Here is a 19,525-nt window from a genome sequence, read left to right on the forward strand (position 1 = left end):
TTGACACACAGACAGGTTAGAGAGCTCTTGTTTTTTAGTGAAAATTATGTTGTTCGTACATACCATACTGGAACACATCAGACCAAGGCGGATATATTATCACAATGGGGTCATGATTCACCCAAATTAGCACTTCACCCACCCCAAAATCGATTAGGTTCTGAGCAAGTGATAGGTACTTGTACTAAACAACAGTTTTTGGATAAGATAAAACAAAGGATGCAGCAGTTCAATCTAGATGAATGGATCACAGAGTATGATAATTTGGTAAAAGATGGACACCCCTACCATGGTAACAACATTTATGTAACCACTGAAATACTCAGACATAAGGTGTGAAATTGGTGCCATGATAAACCACTTGCTGGACTTTCTGGCATTCGAAAAACTATTGCTAACTGTAAAATATGGCTTTGGTGGCCTAACCTATCCATGGATGTCCACACTTATGTGCAAGCCTGTCCCTTATACACAGAATAAGTCAGTCCATACTCCATCATTGGGTTTATTGCACCACCCCTGCCCAGTGCCTCCATACCCCTGGCATGCCATCAGTATGGACTTTGTAACCAATTTGCCAAATTCAAATGGTTTTATTACTATATGAGTAGTAGTGGGTCTGTTCTCTACAATGGCACATTTAATCCTTAAGAGGCGATCCATACCGCCCAAGCACCTGTAGAGTAGACTTATTCACCCACTACAATTTATGATTACATGGACTCCCAATCAATCTTTATTTCCAATAGAGCCCTCAATTTGTATCAAGGTTTTGGCAAAACCTATGCAAATCCTTAGATATCGATTCTCGTCTCTCGTCCACTTACCACCCACAAACAGATGATCAGGCAGAACGAGTAAATCAAGCACAAGAACAGATCCTTTCATGTCAATTAAGGTGTCAATCTTCAGAATGGGAATATGTTTGAATTCCTGTGGAGTTTTCATAAAATAAAACAGAACACTCCGCTAGTTAGGTATTTCCTTTTTACTGCACGACAGGCATCAGCCCACATATATAAACAGAAAATGATGTGCGCTGTAGTAATCTCGGATCCCTCACTACAGAAATTCCTGAAGCACTTTTCTGAGATTCAACAAGCTGTATAAATACAACTCAAACAAACCAAGAGAAGTATGATAAGAAACACAAACAAACATTGCACACCACAAACAGCTTACAAAGTTGGTGATCAAGTATAGCTGGCTAGTAAACACCTACGGCTTGAAAGAATGAATGAATGAATGAGAGGTATTTGTACAGCATGAACAGATACTCATAAATGAGTTTCCCAGCGCTACCAAGGACAAGATAATAATAGAGAGAAGTAAGATATTAATAAGTTAAACGGGTATGTTTTTAAACATTTGCGGAAGATGGATTTAGTTTCTGTGCTTCTGAGATGATAGGGGAATAGGTTCCACATTTTAGCAACGCATACAAAAGAGAGGTACCACCACGTCTCCTTTTAAAAGGAGGAGCCTACATGAGGTGGGAATGACAGGATCATCGATTTCTGCTGAACTGGTACTAAGTGATTCTTTCGTTCAGATAGCTGGGACCTATGTTATACAGGGCACTCTGTGCTAAGGTCAGTGCTTTGAAGATGATCCTTTTATTCACAGGGACCCAGGGCAGGTTGGTAAGGAATGGTGAAGTGTGGGTACCTTTTTGCAAAATAAAAAGGAGTCACGCTGCCACATTTTTGACCACTTGCAGTTGAAGGCCTAAGAAAACAAGTTACTTACCTGTAACTTTAGTTCCCCAGTATTGGTAACTTTCATAGATTCCCATGCTTTGTATCATTCCCCGTCGTCGGAATGGGAGTCTCGGTAACAAAAATACCATAGCTGTAGGTACAAAAGACAATGGAAAAAGGCCTAGGCCTCATTCCCTTTTGTAGCATATCACCCTCATTGTATAAAAGAGACCAAACTTTGGCAACAGCCAATCAGAAGTGCCTCACCACTTAGAACCTTCCTGAAGGAACCTCAGAGCCTCAGATTTTCGTAGCCGTTGTGTACTTAGACACCATATCTGTTGTAGGCTGAGCTTTCCTCGGGGAGGTGGGTGGGCGCATGGGAATCTATGAAGGTTACCAATACTGGGGAACTAAAGTTACAGGTAAGTAACTTGTTTTCTTACCCCAGTATTGGAAGTTTCATAGATTCCCATGCTTTGTATCAGAGTAGCAAGCAGTTGGCAAGATAATCACATTTTGCATCGTAAATTATAGCAATAGACAACATGACATTAGATACAAAATGTGAAAGACGGAAGGTGGGAAAGAAAGGAAAGCTCACCCTTAGTGGAAGAGGTTCCTCAGGACAGCCTGTCCTACTGCTGCATCATCTTGTTGCAGAGATTCCAAGCAGTAATGCTTGGTAAAGGTGTGAACGCTGCTCCAGGTAGCAGCCCTGCAAATATCACTAATTTGCACCCCCGCGAAGAGGGCTGTTGGAGAAGCCACAGATCTTGTGGAATGTGCTCGTATCTTTCCAGTCAGAGGTTTTCCTGCAGCCTTGTGACAATGTAAAATGGCACTCGTGATCCATCTCGAAACACCCTGTTTGGATAGCGGAAGGCCCTTACTAGGTCCCCCGAAGGCTACAAACAGTTGAGAAGATTTTCGAAAACCTTTAGTACGTTCCAAATAGAATTTCAAGCATTGCTGCACATCCAACGAATGCAATGCTTTTTCTGCTGGCGTAGAAGGTTGAGGGAAGAACGCCTTCAGAATGACCGGTTCATTCAAGTGGAAATCCGAGGGAACTTTTGGCATGAACCTAGGATTAGTCCTCATGATCACAGTGTTTCTCTTGAATTGAAGGAAAGGTTCTTGGATGGTCAAAGCCTGTAATTCTCCCACACGCCGAGCCCACGTGGGAGCAAGGAGGAGAGCCAATTTCCACTAAAGATATTTTATGTCAGAACGATGGACTGGTTCAAATGGACCCTTCATGAGTTGAGAAAGGACCAGATTCAAATGCCATGTAGGAGGGGGCGGTCTCACCGGTGGATAGACCCTGAACAAGCCCTTAAGAAATTGCTTGATTATTCTGGAAGACCACAAGGAAGGACCGGATTCTGTCCTTCTGAACCATGACAAAGCAGCCAAATGGACCTTAATTGATGAATGAGCTAGTCCAGACTTAGCCAAAGACAGCAGGTAAGGTAGGATCTGATGCGGCTTGGAATTGAATGGATCAATGCTTTGTTTCCTACACCAACAACAAAATCTTTTCCACTTAAGGCGGTAAGTTTTGTTCGTTGAAGGAGCCCTTGCTTGGGACAGAACTTCCTTAATCTCCCTTGACAATGGCAGGTTCATAAATTCTCGCTGTTCAGGAGCCATGCAGTCAGGTGTAATGACTGAGGATCTGGGTGCAAAATTTGTCCGCCGGACATCGTGATAAGATCCGCAGAATCCTCAAAGGTAAGGGAGGAGCTATTGACAACAGATGGAGCTCCGTGTACCAGAACTGTCTCGGCCAAGCCGGGGCTATCAGGATCATCCTGCACGGTTCCACCTTGAGTTTCCTGATCAGGCGTGGTATCAGAGGAATGGAAGGAAAAGCGTAGACAAATGTCTTCGACCAAGTTATCGAAAGCGCATTTCCCAGTGAATCTCGATGGGGAAGCCTGCCTGCGTAAGACCGGCATTTCTTGTTGGTCGGAGTGGCAAAAAGATCGATGTCCGGCCTGCCCCACAGGCTGAAGACTTGTTCCAAGACTGTCTGATTCAACTCCCATTCGTGGCTGACAGAGGATGACCTGCTCAGTCTGCTCAGTCAGTTTTCGTTTAGAACGCCCGGCAAGTGTTCTGCTGTCAGTGACATCCTGTGCTGGATCGCCCATTCCCAGACCTGCTGAGCCTCTTGCGACAATGGGCGCGATCTGGTTCCTCCTTCCTTGTTCACATAGTGCATGGCCGTGGTGTTGTCCGTCCTGATAAGCACTTGTGAACCTTCCAGGCGAGGAAGAAAAGCCTGTAGAGCCAGTCGTATCGCCCTGAGTTCCAACAGGTTGATGTGGAGGCGTTTCTCCTGGGGTGACCAATGACTGCTGACATGTAGGTCTTGCATCACTGCTCCCCAACCCTCCAATGACGCGTCCGTTGTTATCACTTGTGGAGACGGGTCGTTTACGAAGGATAGACCTTGGACAAGTTGTTTTGATCTGTCCACCATAAGGCCGCTTCCTTCATCTCTGGAGTGATCGTCACCCTGTCCTCGAATGAACCGTGGACTTGCTTCCACTGATTATCTATTTGCTCCTGCAAAGGACGCATCTTCAGTCTGCAATGGTGAATTAGTGGGATACACGACGATATCACTCCCAGTAGAGACTTGTAGCGGCGTACTGAAAGAGACTTTTTTGCTTGTAAGTCTTGGGCCATGGTTTGTAACTTTCTGCCTCCTTTCCGGAGTAGGAAAAGCTCTTGATAGCTTCGAATCCAAGATGGCTCCCAGGAAACAAGCTCTTCTGGACGGGACCAGGCAAGACTTCTCGTTGTTTAGAGTGAGTCCCAGGTTCTGAAACAAATTGGTACAAGCTTGAACAGCCATCAGCGCTGCTTCTCTGGACGGAGCTTTCAGTAACCAGTCGTCCAGATAGGGGAAGACTTGAAAATTGTTTTTTCGCAGGAAAGCTGCTACTGGCGCCAGCACCTTTGTGAAAATTCTTGGGGCTGAGCGGAGTCCAAAGGGTAAAACCCTGAACTGGTAATGGCTCTTGGCTACTGTGAATCGCAGAAACCTTCTGTGCGCTGGGTGAATCGGAACATGGAAATAGGCATCTTCGAGATCGAGTGTGGCCAGGAAATCCCCCGGCCTGATAAGCTTCAAGTTGTCCTGGAGGGACACCATTCGGAATGACAGAGAAATGAGATAGGTGTTTAGCCCCCTGAGGTCTAAAATGGGGCGCCACTTGTCGAGCGTCTTCCTCACCAAGAAGAACCTGGAATAAAAACCTTGACCTCTTTGGTTTGAGGGAACCGGCTCTATCGCTCCCTTCCGGAGCATCGGTTGAACTTCGAGCCAAAGGAGATGCTGGTGTTTTGATGGAGTGGCTGCCGGGGGCTTGGGTGGAGGGACTTGCGTGAATTCCAAGGTATGCCCTTTCCGAATGATGTTGAGCACCCAACGGTCCGATGTTATCCTGCACCAGTTTAGAAGGTATTTGTTGACCCTGCCTCCAACTGATGACTTCCTGAAGGAGGGTCCAGTAGGAAGAGCCAGGAGGCCGCTATTGACGCTTGGACGAATCTCGTCCTCGTGCACCCTGCTTTTTTTATTGTAAGGCCTGGAGTAATTGGTAGACTGGCCCTGCCGCTGCTGATAAGGCTGCCGGTATTGCTGGGAACCTGAGCCTGTGGTGGAATAGCGTTGCTGTTGGAAGGATCCTCTGTAATTACCACCCCTGCCTCTGGATCCCTTGAAAGGAGACTTCCTGTATTGAAGGGTCCCCAAGGACCTGGCAGTCTCTGTGTCCTTCTTTATATCTTGTAGGGTGTCATCAATAAGTTTGCCGAACAGTGCCTCTCCATCGAAGGGGAGATCCAAGACCTTGTTCTGGATCTCAGGCCGGAACCAAGTAGCCTTAAGCCATCCTTGGCGACGGAGTACTGCCGCTCCAGCCAATGAGCGGAATGCAGTTGTTGCAATATCCATTGCACAGTCGATGATTTCCATCGACGTCGCCTCTGCTTCCTGTAAAATCTTCTTTGCCTCAGACATAGATTCCGGAGGCAGCTGGTCAAGGTACGGGGCGACATCGCACCAGAGCTGGCGGTCGTATCTACCCAGGATCGCTAGGGCATTAGCCGATCGCACCAGCAAACTTGCCATCGATGAGAATCTCTTTCCCACGTTATCCAACCTCCGCCCTTCCTTGTCCGGAGGAGTAGTTAGTGGTGCAGAAGGGTTTCGTCAACAGATCGAAGCTTTGGGAAATCCTAATCAACATGGGAATTGACGCAGACCTGGTGGCGTTCATAGCATCTATGCATCAGGACTTATTTGCTGCTGTAAGAGTAACCAAAGAGGGAAGATGCACGTCACGTTTTAGATCCCTACGTGGCTTTAGGCAAGGATGCATACTGGCCCCCTTGTTGTTTACCATTTATATAAATGACCTAGGCAAGCATTTACTTGGGGCAGCAAGTGACGTACCGCGTGTAGGAGAAGTTAAGATCCCTGCTCTCCTATACGCGGACGATGCTGTACTCATCGCACGCACAGGGGTATGCCTCCAAAAACTGCTAGATGCTTTTGGGACCTTTATGGACCGGCTGGACCTGAGGGTTAATGCCTCTAAATCGCACACTATGGTCGTAGGTACACAAGGGAAAAGGGTCAAGAGAGGAATAAAAGCCTTTTTTTGTAAAGGGGAGATAGTTTCGGGAGTTCCCCTGTTCCCCTACCTGGGAGTCCTTTTTGACAGCAGGGGCTCCTGTGGCCCACAGATACGTGCAAAAAGCCTAGCGGTCACAAGAACATCTATGGCCATCTTAGGTTTCGCTAAAAGGCTAGGCCATAGACCTATGAAGGCCATCATCCAGGTTTATAATAGCAAATCCCTTCCCGTGGCTTTGAATGGTGCCTCCCTATGGGGTTATGTACGCCTAGACAAAATCCAGGTAGCCGAGAACAGTTTTTTACGTTCAGTCCTGTCCCTCCCCCCATCCGCCCCGGTTTTTTCCATTCATACAGAACTTGGCATGGATCATATTCAGGACAAACTTAGACTGGCTCCATTAATATACTGGCTTAAGACCTGGTTAAACCCTGAATTATTGTTAAACCACATGATCATGAGGGATGTGATGAGTTTGGAATACAGTCACACGATACCATGGCTGACGTATTTGCACAAATCTTTTAATGAACTAGGACGCCCAGATTTATTCACCTCTCCCTCGTGTATCACAAAGCAGGATGTGAGTTTCATAAAAAAACAGTTTATGTCTAGGGCTTACATGTTGCGAGAAGAAGTTGAATTATCAAAACCATCTGTCCGAATGCATTACTTGTCACTCCAGTCACTTGCAATTGAGCCTTATTTATGTTTTGTCACAAATCCCTTCCACAGATTTTTGTTAACAAGGTTCAGATTTAACATTATTCATTTTTATTTGGGCAATTTTAATACCTGGACTAAACCTGAGTTAGCACCCCCTTGCACCTGTGACAATTTTTCTGTTCAAGACAGTTTACATTTTGTTATGTTTTGTGATTTCTTCTCCGCCCAAAGGAAAAAATACCTGCTACCTGTCCTAAGAGAAGCGGGCTTCTCCCAGGTGAAACCAGCCATGCTATATTTAAAATCATTGGGCAACATTTGTATCACTTTCGCCATGGCCAATTTCCTTGTGGCAGCAACCAGAGCCAGAAGGAGCATGAATTTGGAAAACCGATGTACATAACGCGTTTTTTAAATATTTTAATGCATCCATTTTGCCAAATTAACTTGTTTACAAATGAAATTGTTTAATTCCTTTTTAATTGTAAATAATACTGTTTTTATGTACTTTGTATGATTTTATCTAATCGAATAAAGTTAATTTGACTGACTGACTGACTGACTGGGTTTCGTGATTTTCTCTGCGCCGCCTGCGAGATCACAGAGTCTGGCCTTGGGTGACCTGTTAAGGCCGCAGGAGCATCATCGGTCGCCTTGTATTTTTCATCTAGACGCGGTAGCACTGGGACCACCGTCGCCGGGTGTTTCATAGCTTTTATGCCCTCTGTCCATAGGTGATCCACAATAGGAATGGACCTAGTAGTTTTCCGAAAGGGTTCCTTAAAATCGTATAAGAAACAATCTGTGGTAACCTTAGGCATGGCCAGTTTAAATCTTGCAGCAGCTCTCTCCATCAGCTGATGGAAGCCCCCAATGTCCGCCGGCGGGGAGTCCGCTGGGTCCGGAACTGATGATGCGGGATGTTCAATGACATATTCATCATATTCCGTATCCGGATTAGAGACATGATCTGATTGCTGGTCCTCATCCGAGGAATCATCAACATCATGGGTCCCTTGTAATCCAGAGGTACCCTGTTGGACGAACGCTTGAGGCTGAGGGGAAGCTTGAGCCGGAAAAGTAGGTGGCACCAATGAAGCCGGAGTCCTTGAAGGCGTAGCAGGCGATGACGTCACTGGAAGAGGCCTACTGGCCTTAGATTTATAATCCTGTAGCATCCTATGCAGATCTTCAAGGAAAGATGCTGGCACTGTAACCATTTCCTGTTCAGATTGCTGCTGATGTAGCTGAAGATGATCAATCTCCTTGTGGCCGTATTCGCCGTCTGAGTCAGTGTCCTGGCATTTGACAAAAAGCTAGGAGGGACTATTGGCATAACTGTATGCATCCTGTTCATCCTCCTCTGACTCTTCCTCTTGAAGGAGCATGGTTGGAAATAGGGAGACATACTCCTCTGGCGTGATCCGCGTCACAGAAATGGTAATCCTCTTTTCCGTGTATAATATTGTTGGTTCCGTTGTCGACGGTTGTATCCTCGTCGTCGAGATTGGCGTCGTGGACGTCCTCGACGATGAAACTGTCGACACGCCATCCGTTGTCATTGTCACCGTAGTAGTCGTCGACGCCCTCGTCGACGAGACCGTAGTCGTCGACACCGTCGTCATCGTCGCCATCATCGACGTCGGCACCATCGTCGTCGACCCCATCGTAGCCTTCGTCGTCGACGGGACCTTCGTCGTCGACGGGACCTTCGTCGACACCTTCGTCGCCGGCACCTTCGTCGTCGGCGCCTTTGTCTTCTCCGTCGACAGAGAGGACCCCGCCGTCGACGGTAGCGTCGTAGACGAACCCCCTGTCGACGACGTCGAGACTGATTTCGGTGTCTTCGTCGACGGACCTTCCGCCGTCGACGTCTTCATCGTCGAGGACTTAGAACTCCTCTCAGAAGACTTGGATGAAGGTGTTTTGAAGGCTGTGGCAGTCTTCTCACCTGTAGAAGGCGTAGAAGGTCCATCCCTCTCCTTTACACTTTTTTGAGGAGATTTGCTGGGACCTGGGCTCTTAGACTCACTGGGGGTCTTTTTTGAGGCCTTTGAAGATCTTCCCAAAGAAAGAGAAGGGGAACCCCTACCCCTCTTCACTGACCTTCTTGTAGAGGACATCGACCTTGCATCCTCACTGTCACTTGAGACAGTCTCCTTCCTGGACCTAAGTTTTTGAAGCCATGTCAGGAGACTACCCTTACGGTCCCGGAGGGTTTTGGTGGAAAAGGTGCAACAGATCTTACAGTCAGCAGCCTGGTGGTCAGGATAGAGGCAATATATACAGTCCTTATGCTTATCCTCGACAAAAAGCCTTTTCTTTCCACAGGTGGAACAAGGCTTGAAAAGGGCTTTTTTCTTCTCAATCTCCGACATCCTGGAAGGCAGCAACAATACTGAAGTGAATCTGAAAGATTCTGAAGAAAATCCTGAAGAAAATCCTAAAGTAAATCCTTTAGAAAAGTAGAAGTTGAGCAGAGCTCAAAGGAGACTCCCTAAGCACAACGTGCGGTAGAAAATCTGAGGCTCTGAGGTTCCTTCAGGAAGGTTCTAAGTGGTGAGGCACTTCTGATTGGCTGTTGCAAAAGCTTGGTCTCTTTTATACAAAGAGGGTGATATGCTACAAAAGGGAATGAGGCCTAGGCCTTTTTCCATTGTCTTTTGTACCTGCAGCTATGGTATTTTTGTTACCGAGACTCCCATTCCGACGACGGGGAATGATACAAAGCATGGGAATCTATGAAATTTCCAATACTGGGGTAAATATGCAGTTAAACAAAGGTATAAGGCATTCACGTAGCCCAGACGAGAGTAGATCATAGCTTAACTATGGTTTTGCGGGCCTCCCATGGAAAAAGTGGGAGGATTTTCTTGAGGCCCTTAAGGTTCCACATACAGATTCTATCAACTGTGTGGACCTGAGTCTTAAAAGATAGGACATTATCGCAGATGACCCCCAGGTATATAGCTGTCAGGATTGGGGGAGGTCCATCCTTGGGCTAAGCACTATCACAACCTACATTAGGGTTAGGCCCTAACAGTATGATTTCTGTTTTGTTTCCTTTCAGTCAACCTAAGATTGCTCTCATGCACTCTGAGAAGGGAACTTTGCAGCATTCTTAATATGCCAGGTAACAAAATACCAGCTGGGTATAGTCGGCATATGAAACTATCATAATGCCGAATGTCTCAACCAGGGTGGCTAAAGGAGACATGTACATTATAAACAGTGTAGAAGTATGAGCAGAGCCTTGGGGTATCCTACATTTTAGAGGTTAGGCTTGGAAAGGTGAGGTTTCATCCAAATTGCTTGCTCTTGCTCAAAGAGAAATGAGGTCAGACAAACAAGTACTGCACCTCTGACCCCACAATCAGACAGGCGTTGTAAAAGGATGTCATGGGGCAGTGTTGAACTCTGCATGGAGCTCGAACAGAAAAAGTGTGGCATTGTGTCAGCAGTCCAAGGACATTTCTGTAATGACGCAATAACTTCCAGCAGAGCAGTTTTGGTGCTGTGTCGAGATCAAAAACCTGACTGAGACGGGTGCATGAGGTGATAGGATTCTAAAAACTCTGAGAGTTGTTTATGTACTATAGATTCTAGTATTTTAGTGGCTGCTCAGGAAAACGATATAGGTCTAACATTAGATAGAATCTTACTATCTGATAAAGGTTTCTTTATTAGTGGGATTACACTAGCTTGTTTCTATAAAAAAAGGACCTGAGCCAGTTTGGATGGAGGTATTAAACACCTCTGCATAACAGGGTCGATAACCTCTGTTGTTTATTTTATTATACGGGGTAAGGGTCAAATGGTGATCCAGGTATACATTATAGAAGAAGTCTTTTTATTGCTTCTTCATTTGGAGGAATGAAAGATGTCAGTAAATTAGATGGGTTAGGTTCAGAAGGGGCCAACGGAAGGACATGGGAGGACGATGCTGTACGACGTCCATGTTTATTTGTATTTAAATAATTACACAGTCAGGAACTGCGTAAATTACATCCATGATATTGAGGGCCATATACTATTTAGCAAATAATGAACCTAGTCTCTTATAGACTACAACTACCAGAGGACATGCCCTTTCTCCCAGTGTTCCATGTCTCTCTGCTCTGACCTTGTCATGCCCAATTCCAACGACTACCACCACCACCTCCTCTAAAAATTGTTGGTCATCTAGAATTTGCAGTACTGAAAATCCTTAACTCAAAGAGATAAATTGGCTATTTATTGGGAACGTCCATGCCCCTCGGTTGGTATGACTCTTTCATTCACAAAACCCCCATAAACCCCGCCCCGTGTGTCACCCTTTGTGGGGAGGAACTGTTATGATTACTGACTCTTGCATGCCAGCATGCCCCATATGTGCATCAGGTTATAGCATTAAGAGCCATATAGTCCTACCCTCCTTTTACACAGCTTGGGCTAAATGTTGTTCCCCCTATCTTTTAGACAAACATTTTTACACGAAAACTCTATCGAGTTCAGTTGGTTCTGTCTGTGTTTTGCTAGGCATAAACTAGCATTGCCATGTGCCAGATTTCAATATTTTCCTCAGGATTGTAATGATCCAGATTTGTGACTATCATTATGCTTGTACCAAGCACCATGTCTGCTCCCCGTGCTTGTAATTATCTTTGTGTTTATTTAAGGCTTGGTTCCTTAGTAAATTATTATTTGTGTCAGGTGCACATTTAGAATTACCTGTGGTGGTTGCTTATAATAGTTTCACGTTCAAGCACTTATTACACATGTTAGCAATTATCCATGTGCCTGCAAACAAGAATTGTCTCGAATCCGTGAGTCACAGCAAACACATGCTCTTCCAGAATATGGAACCACAGAAGTATAATTAACTACGTGCCCCTCCAGTACAATAGAACCAATGATAGATACTCTAGTTAAACCTGAGTTGGGCGCTTGGCTTTATTCCTTCAAGAAGAAACTCTCCACTGTCTCCCTGGAGCCCGAACCCCTCCCTCTGACCTCGTCCAGCGATCCAGCCTGACCGGCGATATCTGCGCACTTGCAGACATCACCAAGCAGCTAATCGAGTTCCCTTGATCCTAACATCTCACAGAAAGACCTACCGTTGAGGAACGGCGGCAATCCCTTGTGCTCTGGAAGTTGCCTGGAATATTGGTTGCGCATCCAGGTCCGTTCTGCAGGTGTCATCACTTGGAACTCTGAAATAAAAGAAAAGAAAAGCAATGGGAAAAAGAACAACATTAGTGCACTGTTCTTGTTTTCTCTGTGACTCTGTTGATTTCAAGCCTGCAATATTCAGGAACTTGTGCATTTATTCATGAACTGAGTAACAACACTATTGAGAACACCAGAGACATTGCCATGAGCAAAAAAAGAGGATAGAGCGATGAAGCTGAAAGACAAAGCAAAACTCTTCTGAAGCATATGGCGTAAAATGCTCAATGAGGAGACTTAGAACCATGACTTAGGACTCAATATAAGAGTTGTGTGTCTCCTTACCACAAGAGATCATAATACGTGTTTAGTGTTTTAATTACTTTGTAAGTGTGTTTCATTACGTGGAGTGTTTACAAGAAATTGATTATGTTTATTGGTACAATGACTAGTGTGATTTATGTTACTTTTTCCTAGTTGTTCATTAGATCACCATAGAATGCGCATTCCCAAAAAGGGAGATTGTTGGGTGTCCCGTGTATAACAGTGAGTCAGACCAACATCCAGTGGTTCAGTCAATTCCTTTTTTGTTGTTTTATCTAGACTCCGTTCACTCCTGGGACAGTGTCTGTTTGACGTAATACATTCTTTGGTTGAGTGCTGTGTTGGGAGTCAGATGGGTCCAGCATCGTCTATGCAGACAAGTTTTCCAAGTCAGCTATCTGACAGAAAACTAAGCCACTTATAGCTTTTTTGCCCAGACGATATGGATCCAGGGAATTTGATAAATGCTCAGGATCTAGCTCAGACATTACCAGAGATTTCCAGTGAGGAAATTCCCAATATGGCAATATTAACTAGGGCCCTTGGAGAGCTGTAGAGTGTAGTTTAAGCCTTGCGCCAAGAAATTCAAACCCTCAGGGATACACTGTGCAATATTCCCCACATTATTTGTTCTGGTTAGATTCAGGATTCATTTCCAAGGATAAACAATTTGTCACTCAATCCATGCCGTTTACGAATGAATCAAGGGCAACAGAGCTGTCATGGAATGAGAGAACAACCTGTACTAATGACACTGTATATACATTTACTCCCACTTCGCTGGCTCTCCTAGAGTGCTTTTTTGCAGATAGCACTAACTTTAATGCATTCTGCAGACAATGTCAACTGCAATTATTGTGTAAACTGGGGCCAATCCACTCTGATACAGCCTGCATTGCATTTACCATCACTCACCTAGATGGTAATGGTGCGAATTGGGCAATACCTCTCATTGAGAATACCGATCCACTGTTGCACAAATATGCTAGGTTTTAAGAACCTATGCAACGCTTATTTACAAAGCATACCTTTATTAAGGTAGGTGATAATGAGCTTTTAAACCTACGACAGGGTAAGAACTTACTTATAATACAACTTTTTGCAAATTACTTTCTGAAACTCAATGGCCCAAAGAAAAAAGCATATCCCTGTTTTATAGGGTCTGAAAGATTAATTGAAAGATTCTTTGGCTCACATAGTTGACCCTCCCTACCGATTGGGTGCAATTTATTGATCTAGTCGTTAGACTTGATTATCGACTTGCTGAGCATGAGAGCAACAGATCTAGAAATGAGCCAAGGCTGTTTTTGGTTTGATCTGAGTGAAAGCAGACTGATGTTAAGGTTAGGGATTCAGTAGAACCCATGCTAATTGGAAGAACAAAGGGTCATTATCTAGTAATGGAAAGGAACGATGCAGAAAATATATCTATGCCTAAATTGTGGTAAAGCAGGACACTTTGCCTGCAATTGTATCGCCAAACCAAAAAAGCCTCAGAAAAAGATGAAAGTCATCACAGAGGGCAATCAGGAAAACATGCAAGCTCAACTAGTCCTGGGGTGAACTTGTCGAGTAGGTCTAATACGCTGCTCTCAGAATCGTAAAATAGGTAAAATTCCACAACACCTAACCATTTCAGTCTCCAAGATAATTTCCCCACAACAACAAAAACAGTTGCATATGCTCCTGGATTCAGCAGGCCCAGGCGATTTCTAGGATTTAAGTGTGGCCAGTTCCTTAAATATCCCTTGAGTAAATAAACAAGAACCAGAAGTAGTAATGGCAGTTGATAGATCTGAATTATCATCAGAATTGATTACTTAACAAACAGTTCCCATAAACCTAATTTGTGATAATAGACAAAAAGACACCCCATCTTTCAATCTAATAGAGGTGCACACTTTCTGTGCTATCATAGGGATATCTTAGCTACAACTCTATAATCCCCTTATTGATTGGTCTTCATGCTGGGTGAATTTAGGGTCACCATACTGTAGTTACAGTTGCTATACCACAGCACAAGACCTGCTTCTACCCCAAACATGTGTAGTAGTGGCACCAGAACCTTCAAACACCCTTACAAAGGAATACTTGGATTTTCTGGATGTATTTGATGAAAAGAAAGCCATTCAGCTATGCCCTCACAGGGACTTTGACTGTTGCATTCATTTTATTACAGGGGTTAACCTACCAAGTAGTCTCATTTACTCTCAATCGGAAACTGAGACTAATTATCCAAAGCAATACCTGGACAAATTGCTAGTTTTAGGCTTCATTCCTCATGCCACTTCCCCTGTTTCGTCCGCCCTATTCTTTGTCCCAAAGAAGAATGGTGATTTACATGCTTGCATAGACTACAGGGCCCTCAATAAGTTAACAGTCTAGAATAGACACCTTTTGCCACCAATAACTGTTCTCTTGGATCAGGTGCGAAAGTCAACAGAATACACAGGAGGGTGCTGGTTACATATTGGTTGTACCTAAAGTTTTTTTTTTAATGGAGGTAGATAGGCTATTAAATGCATGGTTATCACCATTATAGCCCATTGAAGAGTTTTACTAATGCTTATATTACCTTGGGACTCCAACTATGACAACGGAGAATGATTCCACCATGTAAATCTATGAAAGATACCCCAATGCTGAATCATTATGTTTTCAGGAGTGGTGCCACTATCTACTGGGTGCAGAACATACATTTACAGGTTAAACAGATCATAAAAATGTGAATTCTTTTCTATCCCTCAAGCACTTGACTCACAGACAGGTTAGAGAGCTCTTGTTTTTTAGTGAAAATTATGTTGTTCGTACGCACCATACTGGAACACATCAGACCAAGGCAGATATATTATCACAATGGGGTCATGATTCACCCAAATTAGCACTTCACCCACCCCAAAATCTATTAGGTTCTGAGCAGGTGATAGGTACTTGTACTATACAACAGTTTTTGGATAAGATAAAACAAAGGATGCAGCAGTTGAATATAGATGAATGGATCACAGAGTATGATAATCTGGTAAAAGATGGACACCCCTACCATGGTAACAACGTGTATGTAACCACTGAAATACTCAGACATAAGGTGTGAAATTGGTGCCATGATAAACCACTTGCTGGACTTTATGGCATTTGAAAAACTATTGCTAATTGTAAAAGATGGCTTTGGTGGCCTAACCTATCCATGGATGTGCACACTTACGTGCAAACCTGTCCCATATGCCCAGAATAAGGCGGTCCATACTCCATCATTGGGTTTATTGCACCAGCCCTGGCCAGTGCCTCCATACCCCTGGCATGCCATCAGTATGGACTTTGCAACCAATTTGCCAAATTCCAATGGTTTTATTACTATATGAGTAGTAGTGGTTCTGTTCTCTACAATGGCACATTTAATCCTTAAGAGGCGATCCATACCGCCCAAGCACCTGTAGAGTAGACTTATTCACCCACTACAATTTATGATTACATGGTCTCTCATCAATCTTTATTTCCAATAGAGCCCTCAATTTGTATCAAGGTTTTGGCAAACCCTATGCAAATCCTTACATATCGATGCTCGTCTCTCGTCTACTTACCACCCACAAACAGATGATCAGGCAGAACGAGTAAATCAAGCACAAGAACAGATCCTTTCATGTCAATTAAGGTGTCAATCTTCGGAATGGCAATATGTTTGACTTCCTGTGGAGTTTTCATAAAATAAAACAGAACACTCCACAAGTTAGGTATTTCCTTTTTACTGCACGACAGGCATCAACCCACATATATAAACAGAAAATTATGTGCGCCGTAGTAATCTCGGATCCCTCACTACAGAAATTCCTGAAGCACTTTTCTGAGATTCAACAAGCTGTATAAATACAACTCAAACAAACCAAGAGAAGTATGATAAGAAACGCAAACAAACATTGCACATCACAACCAGCTTACAAAGTTGGTGATCAAGTATAGCTGGCTAGTAATCACCTACGACTTGAAAGAATGAATGAATGAATGAGAGGTATTTGTATAGCATGAACAGATGTGGAGAAGTGTGGCTCACTGGTTAGAGGAGGCAGACCTGGAAGCAGAGGTCAGCCCGGGACCAGGGTTCAATTCCCGACCCGGCGGGGTCTTGAGTACTAAAATGTCCATGGACTCGACAATTCTCGCTCCAGTGCCTACTCGATTCACGGGTTCACACTCTGCGACTCTGGGCAATAGCTTGCTTAATCTCCACAACAGCCCCTCGCGGCGGGATGCCTGGCTTTCAACTTGTGGATACCCTGCCGGGGTTATCTCACACGGGAATACCAGGACGGGTTCCCTAAGCAAGCGCTTAGAAACCGCTTGGTGATTTGCGCTATATAAATTCCTGTACATTTACATTTACATTTCATAAATGAGTTTCCCAGCGCTACCAAGGACAAGATAATAAGAGGATAGAGTGAAGTAAGTTATTATAAATTAAACAGGTATGTTTTTAAACATTTGCAGGAGATGGATTCAGTTTCTGTGCTTCTGAGTTGATAGGGGAATAGGTTCCACATTTTCGCAACGCATACAAAAGAGAGGTACCACCACGTCTCCTTTTAAAAGGAGGAACCTAAATGAGGGGGGACTGACAGGAACATCGATTTCTGCTGAACTGGTACTAAGTGATTTTTTCGTTCAGATAGCTGGGACCGATGTTATTCAGGGCACTCTGTGCTAAGGTCAGTGCTTTCACCTCTTCCATGCTCATGACAAGGTCAGCTCGTCATGAGACACAGTGGAGCTGTGCTTATGACGAGTTGACCTTGTCATGAACAATGGTATATCTTACTTTCCAGCACACAGCGGGAAAACCCCTTAGCAGCCAAGGTGTTAAAGATGATCCTTTTATTCACAGGGACCCAGGGCAGGTGGGTAAGGAATGGTGAAGTGTGGGTACCTTTTTGCAAAATAAAAAGGAGTCACCCTGCCACATTTTTGACCACTTGCAGTTGAAGGCCTAAATATGCAGTTAAACCAAGGTACAAGGCATTCACATAGCCCAGACAAGAGAAGATCATCGCTTGAACTATGTTTTTTTGCGGGCCTCCCATGGAAAAATCTGGAGGAATTTCTTGAGACCTTTAAGGTTCCACATACAGATTCTATCAACTGTGTGGATCTGAGTCTTAAAAGATAGGACTTTATCGCAGATGACCCCCAGGTTTATAGCTGCCAGGATTGGGGGAGGTCCATCCTTGGGCGAAGCACTATCACAACCTACATTAGGGAAAGGCCCTAACAGCATGATTTCTGTTTTGTTTTCTTTCAGCCAACCTAAGATTGCTCTCATGCAATCTGAGAAGGGAACTTTGCAGCGTTCTTAATTTGCCAGGTAACAAAATACCAGCTGGGTATAGTCGGCATAAGAAACTATCATAATGCCGAATGTCTCAACCAGGGTGGCTAAAGGAGACATTTACAATATAAACAGTGTAGAAGTATGAGCAGAGCCTTGGGGTATCCTACATTTTAAAGGTTTGGCTTGGAAAGGTATGGTTTCATCCAAATTGCTTGCTCTTGCTCAAAGAGAAATGAGGTCAGACAAACAAGTACTGCACCTCTGACCCCACAATCAGACAGGCGTTGTAAAAGGATGTCATGGGGGCAGTGTTGAACTCTGCATGGAGCTCGAACAGAAAAAGTGTGGCATTGTGTCAGCAGTCCAAGGACATTCTTGTAGTGACGCAGTGACTTCCGGCAGCGCAGTTTTGGTGCTGTGTTGAGATCAAAAACCTGACTGAGACGGATGCATGAGGTGATGAACCTAGTCTCTTACAGTCTACAACTACCAGAGGACATGCCTTTCTCCCAGTGTACCATGTCTCTCTGCTCTGACCTTGTCATGCTCAAACCCAACGACTACCACCACCACCACCTCCTCTAAAAATTGTTCGTCATCTAGCATTTGCATTACAGAAAATCCTTAACTCAAAGAGATAAAATGGCTATTTATTCTACTTAATAGAATGAAAGGGTTAAGGCCCAGATGATCAATCATGGAAACTGACTGGGAACGTCCATGCCCCTCGGTTGGTATGACTCTTTCATTCACAAAACCCCCATAAACATCACCCTGTGTGGGGAGGAACTGTTATGATTACTAACTCTTGCATGCCAGCATGCCCCATATGTGCATCAGATTATAGCATTAAGAGCCATGTAGTCTTACCCTCCTTTTACACAGCTTAGGCTAAATGTTGTTCCCCCTATCTTTTAGACAAACATTTTTACACGAAAACTCTATAGAGTTCAGTTGGTTCTGTATTTTGCTAGGCATAAACTAGCATTGCCATGTGCCAGATTTCAATATTTTCCTCAGGATTGTAATGATCCACATTTGTGACCAAGCACCATGTCTGCTCCCCGTGCTTGTAATTATCTTTGTGTTTACTTAAGGCTTGGTTCCTTAGTAAATTATTATTTGTGTCAGGTGCACATTTAGAATTTCACGTGGTGGTTGCTTATAATGGTTTCACGTGCAAGCACTTATTACACATGTTAGCAATTATCCATGTGCCTGCAAACAAGAATTGTCTCGAAACCGTGAGTCACAGTAAACACCTGCTCTTCCAGAATAGGGAACCACAGAAATCTAATTAACTATGTGCCCCTCCAGTACAATAGAACCAATGATAGATAGTCCAGTTAAACCCCAGTTGGGCGCTTGGCTTTATTCCTTCAAGAAGAAACTCTCCACTTTCTCCCTGGAGCCCGAACCCCTCCCTTTGACTTCGTCCAGCATCCTGCCTGGCCGGCGATATCTGCGCACTTGCAGACATCTCAGAGCAGCTAATCGGAGTTCCCTCGATCCTGGCATCTCACAGAAAGACCTACCGTTGAGGAACGGCGGCAATCCCTTGTGCTCTGGAAGTCGCCTGGAATATTGGTTGCACATCCAGGTCCATTCTGCAGATGTCATCACTTGGAACTCTGAAATTCACGAAAAGAAAAGCAAAGGGAAAAAAGAACAACATTAGTGCACTGTTCTTGTTTTCTCAGTGACTCTGTTGA

At 44.3% G+C, this 19,525-nt stretch overlaps 1 protein-coding gene across 1 annotated transcript in view; it reads right to left on the reverse strand.

Moving 5' to 3' along the window:
- LOC147690382 (uncharacterized) overlaps positions 1-19,525 on the reverse strand; it is a 2,590,730-nt gene that overhangs the window by 2,083,373 nt on the left and 487,832 nt on the right. The window contains exons 4-5 of the mRNA XM_086936677.1: positions 19,349-19,444; positions 12,121-12,216 (exon numbers count right to left, since the gene is read on the reverse strand). Of these exons, the coding sequence (XP_086792803.1) occupies positions 12,121-12,216; positions 19,349-19,444 (192 nt within the window). The remainder of the gene's footprint in view (positions 1-12,120; positions 12,217-19,348; positions 19,445-19,525) is intronic.

Source organism: Lissotriton vulgaris, chromosome 9, assembly GCF_964263255.1.
Source record: "Lissotriton vulgaris chromosome 9, aLisVul1.2, whole genome shotgun sequence".
NCBI lineage: Eukaryota > Metazoa > Chordata > Amphibia > Caudata > Salamandridae > Lissotriton > Lissotriton vulgaris.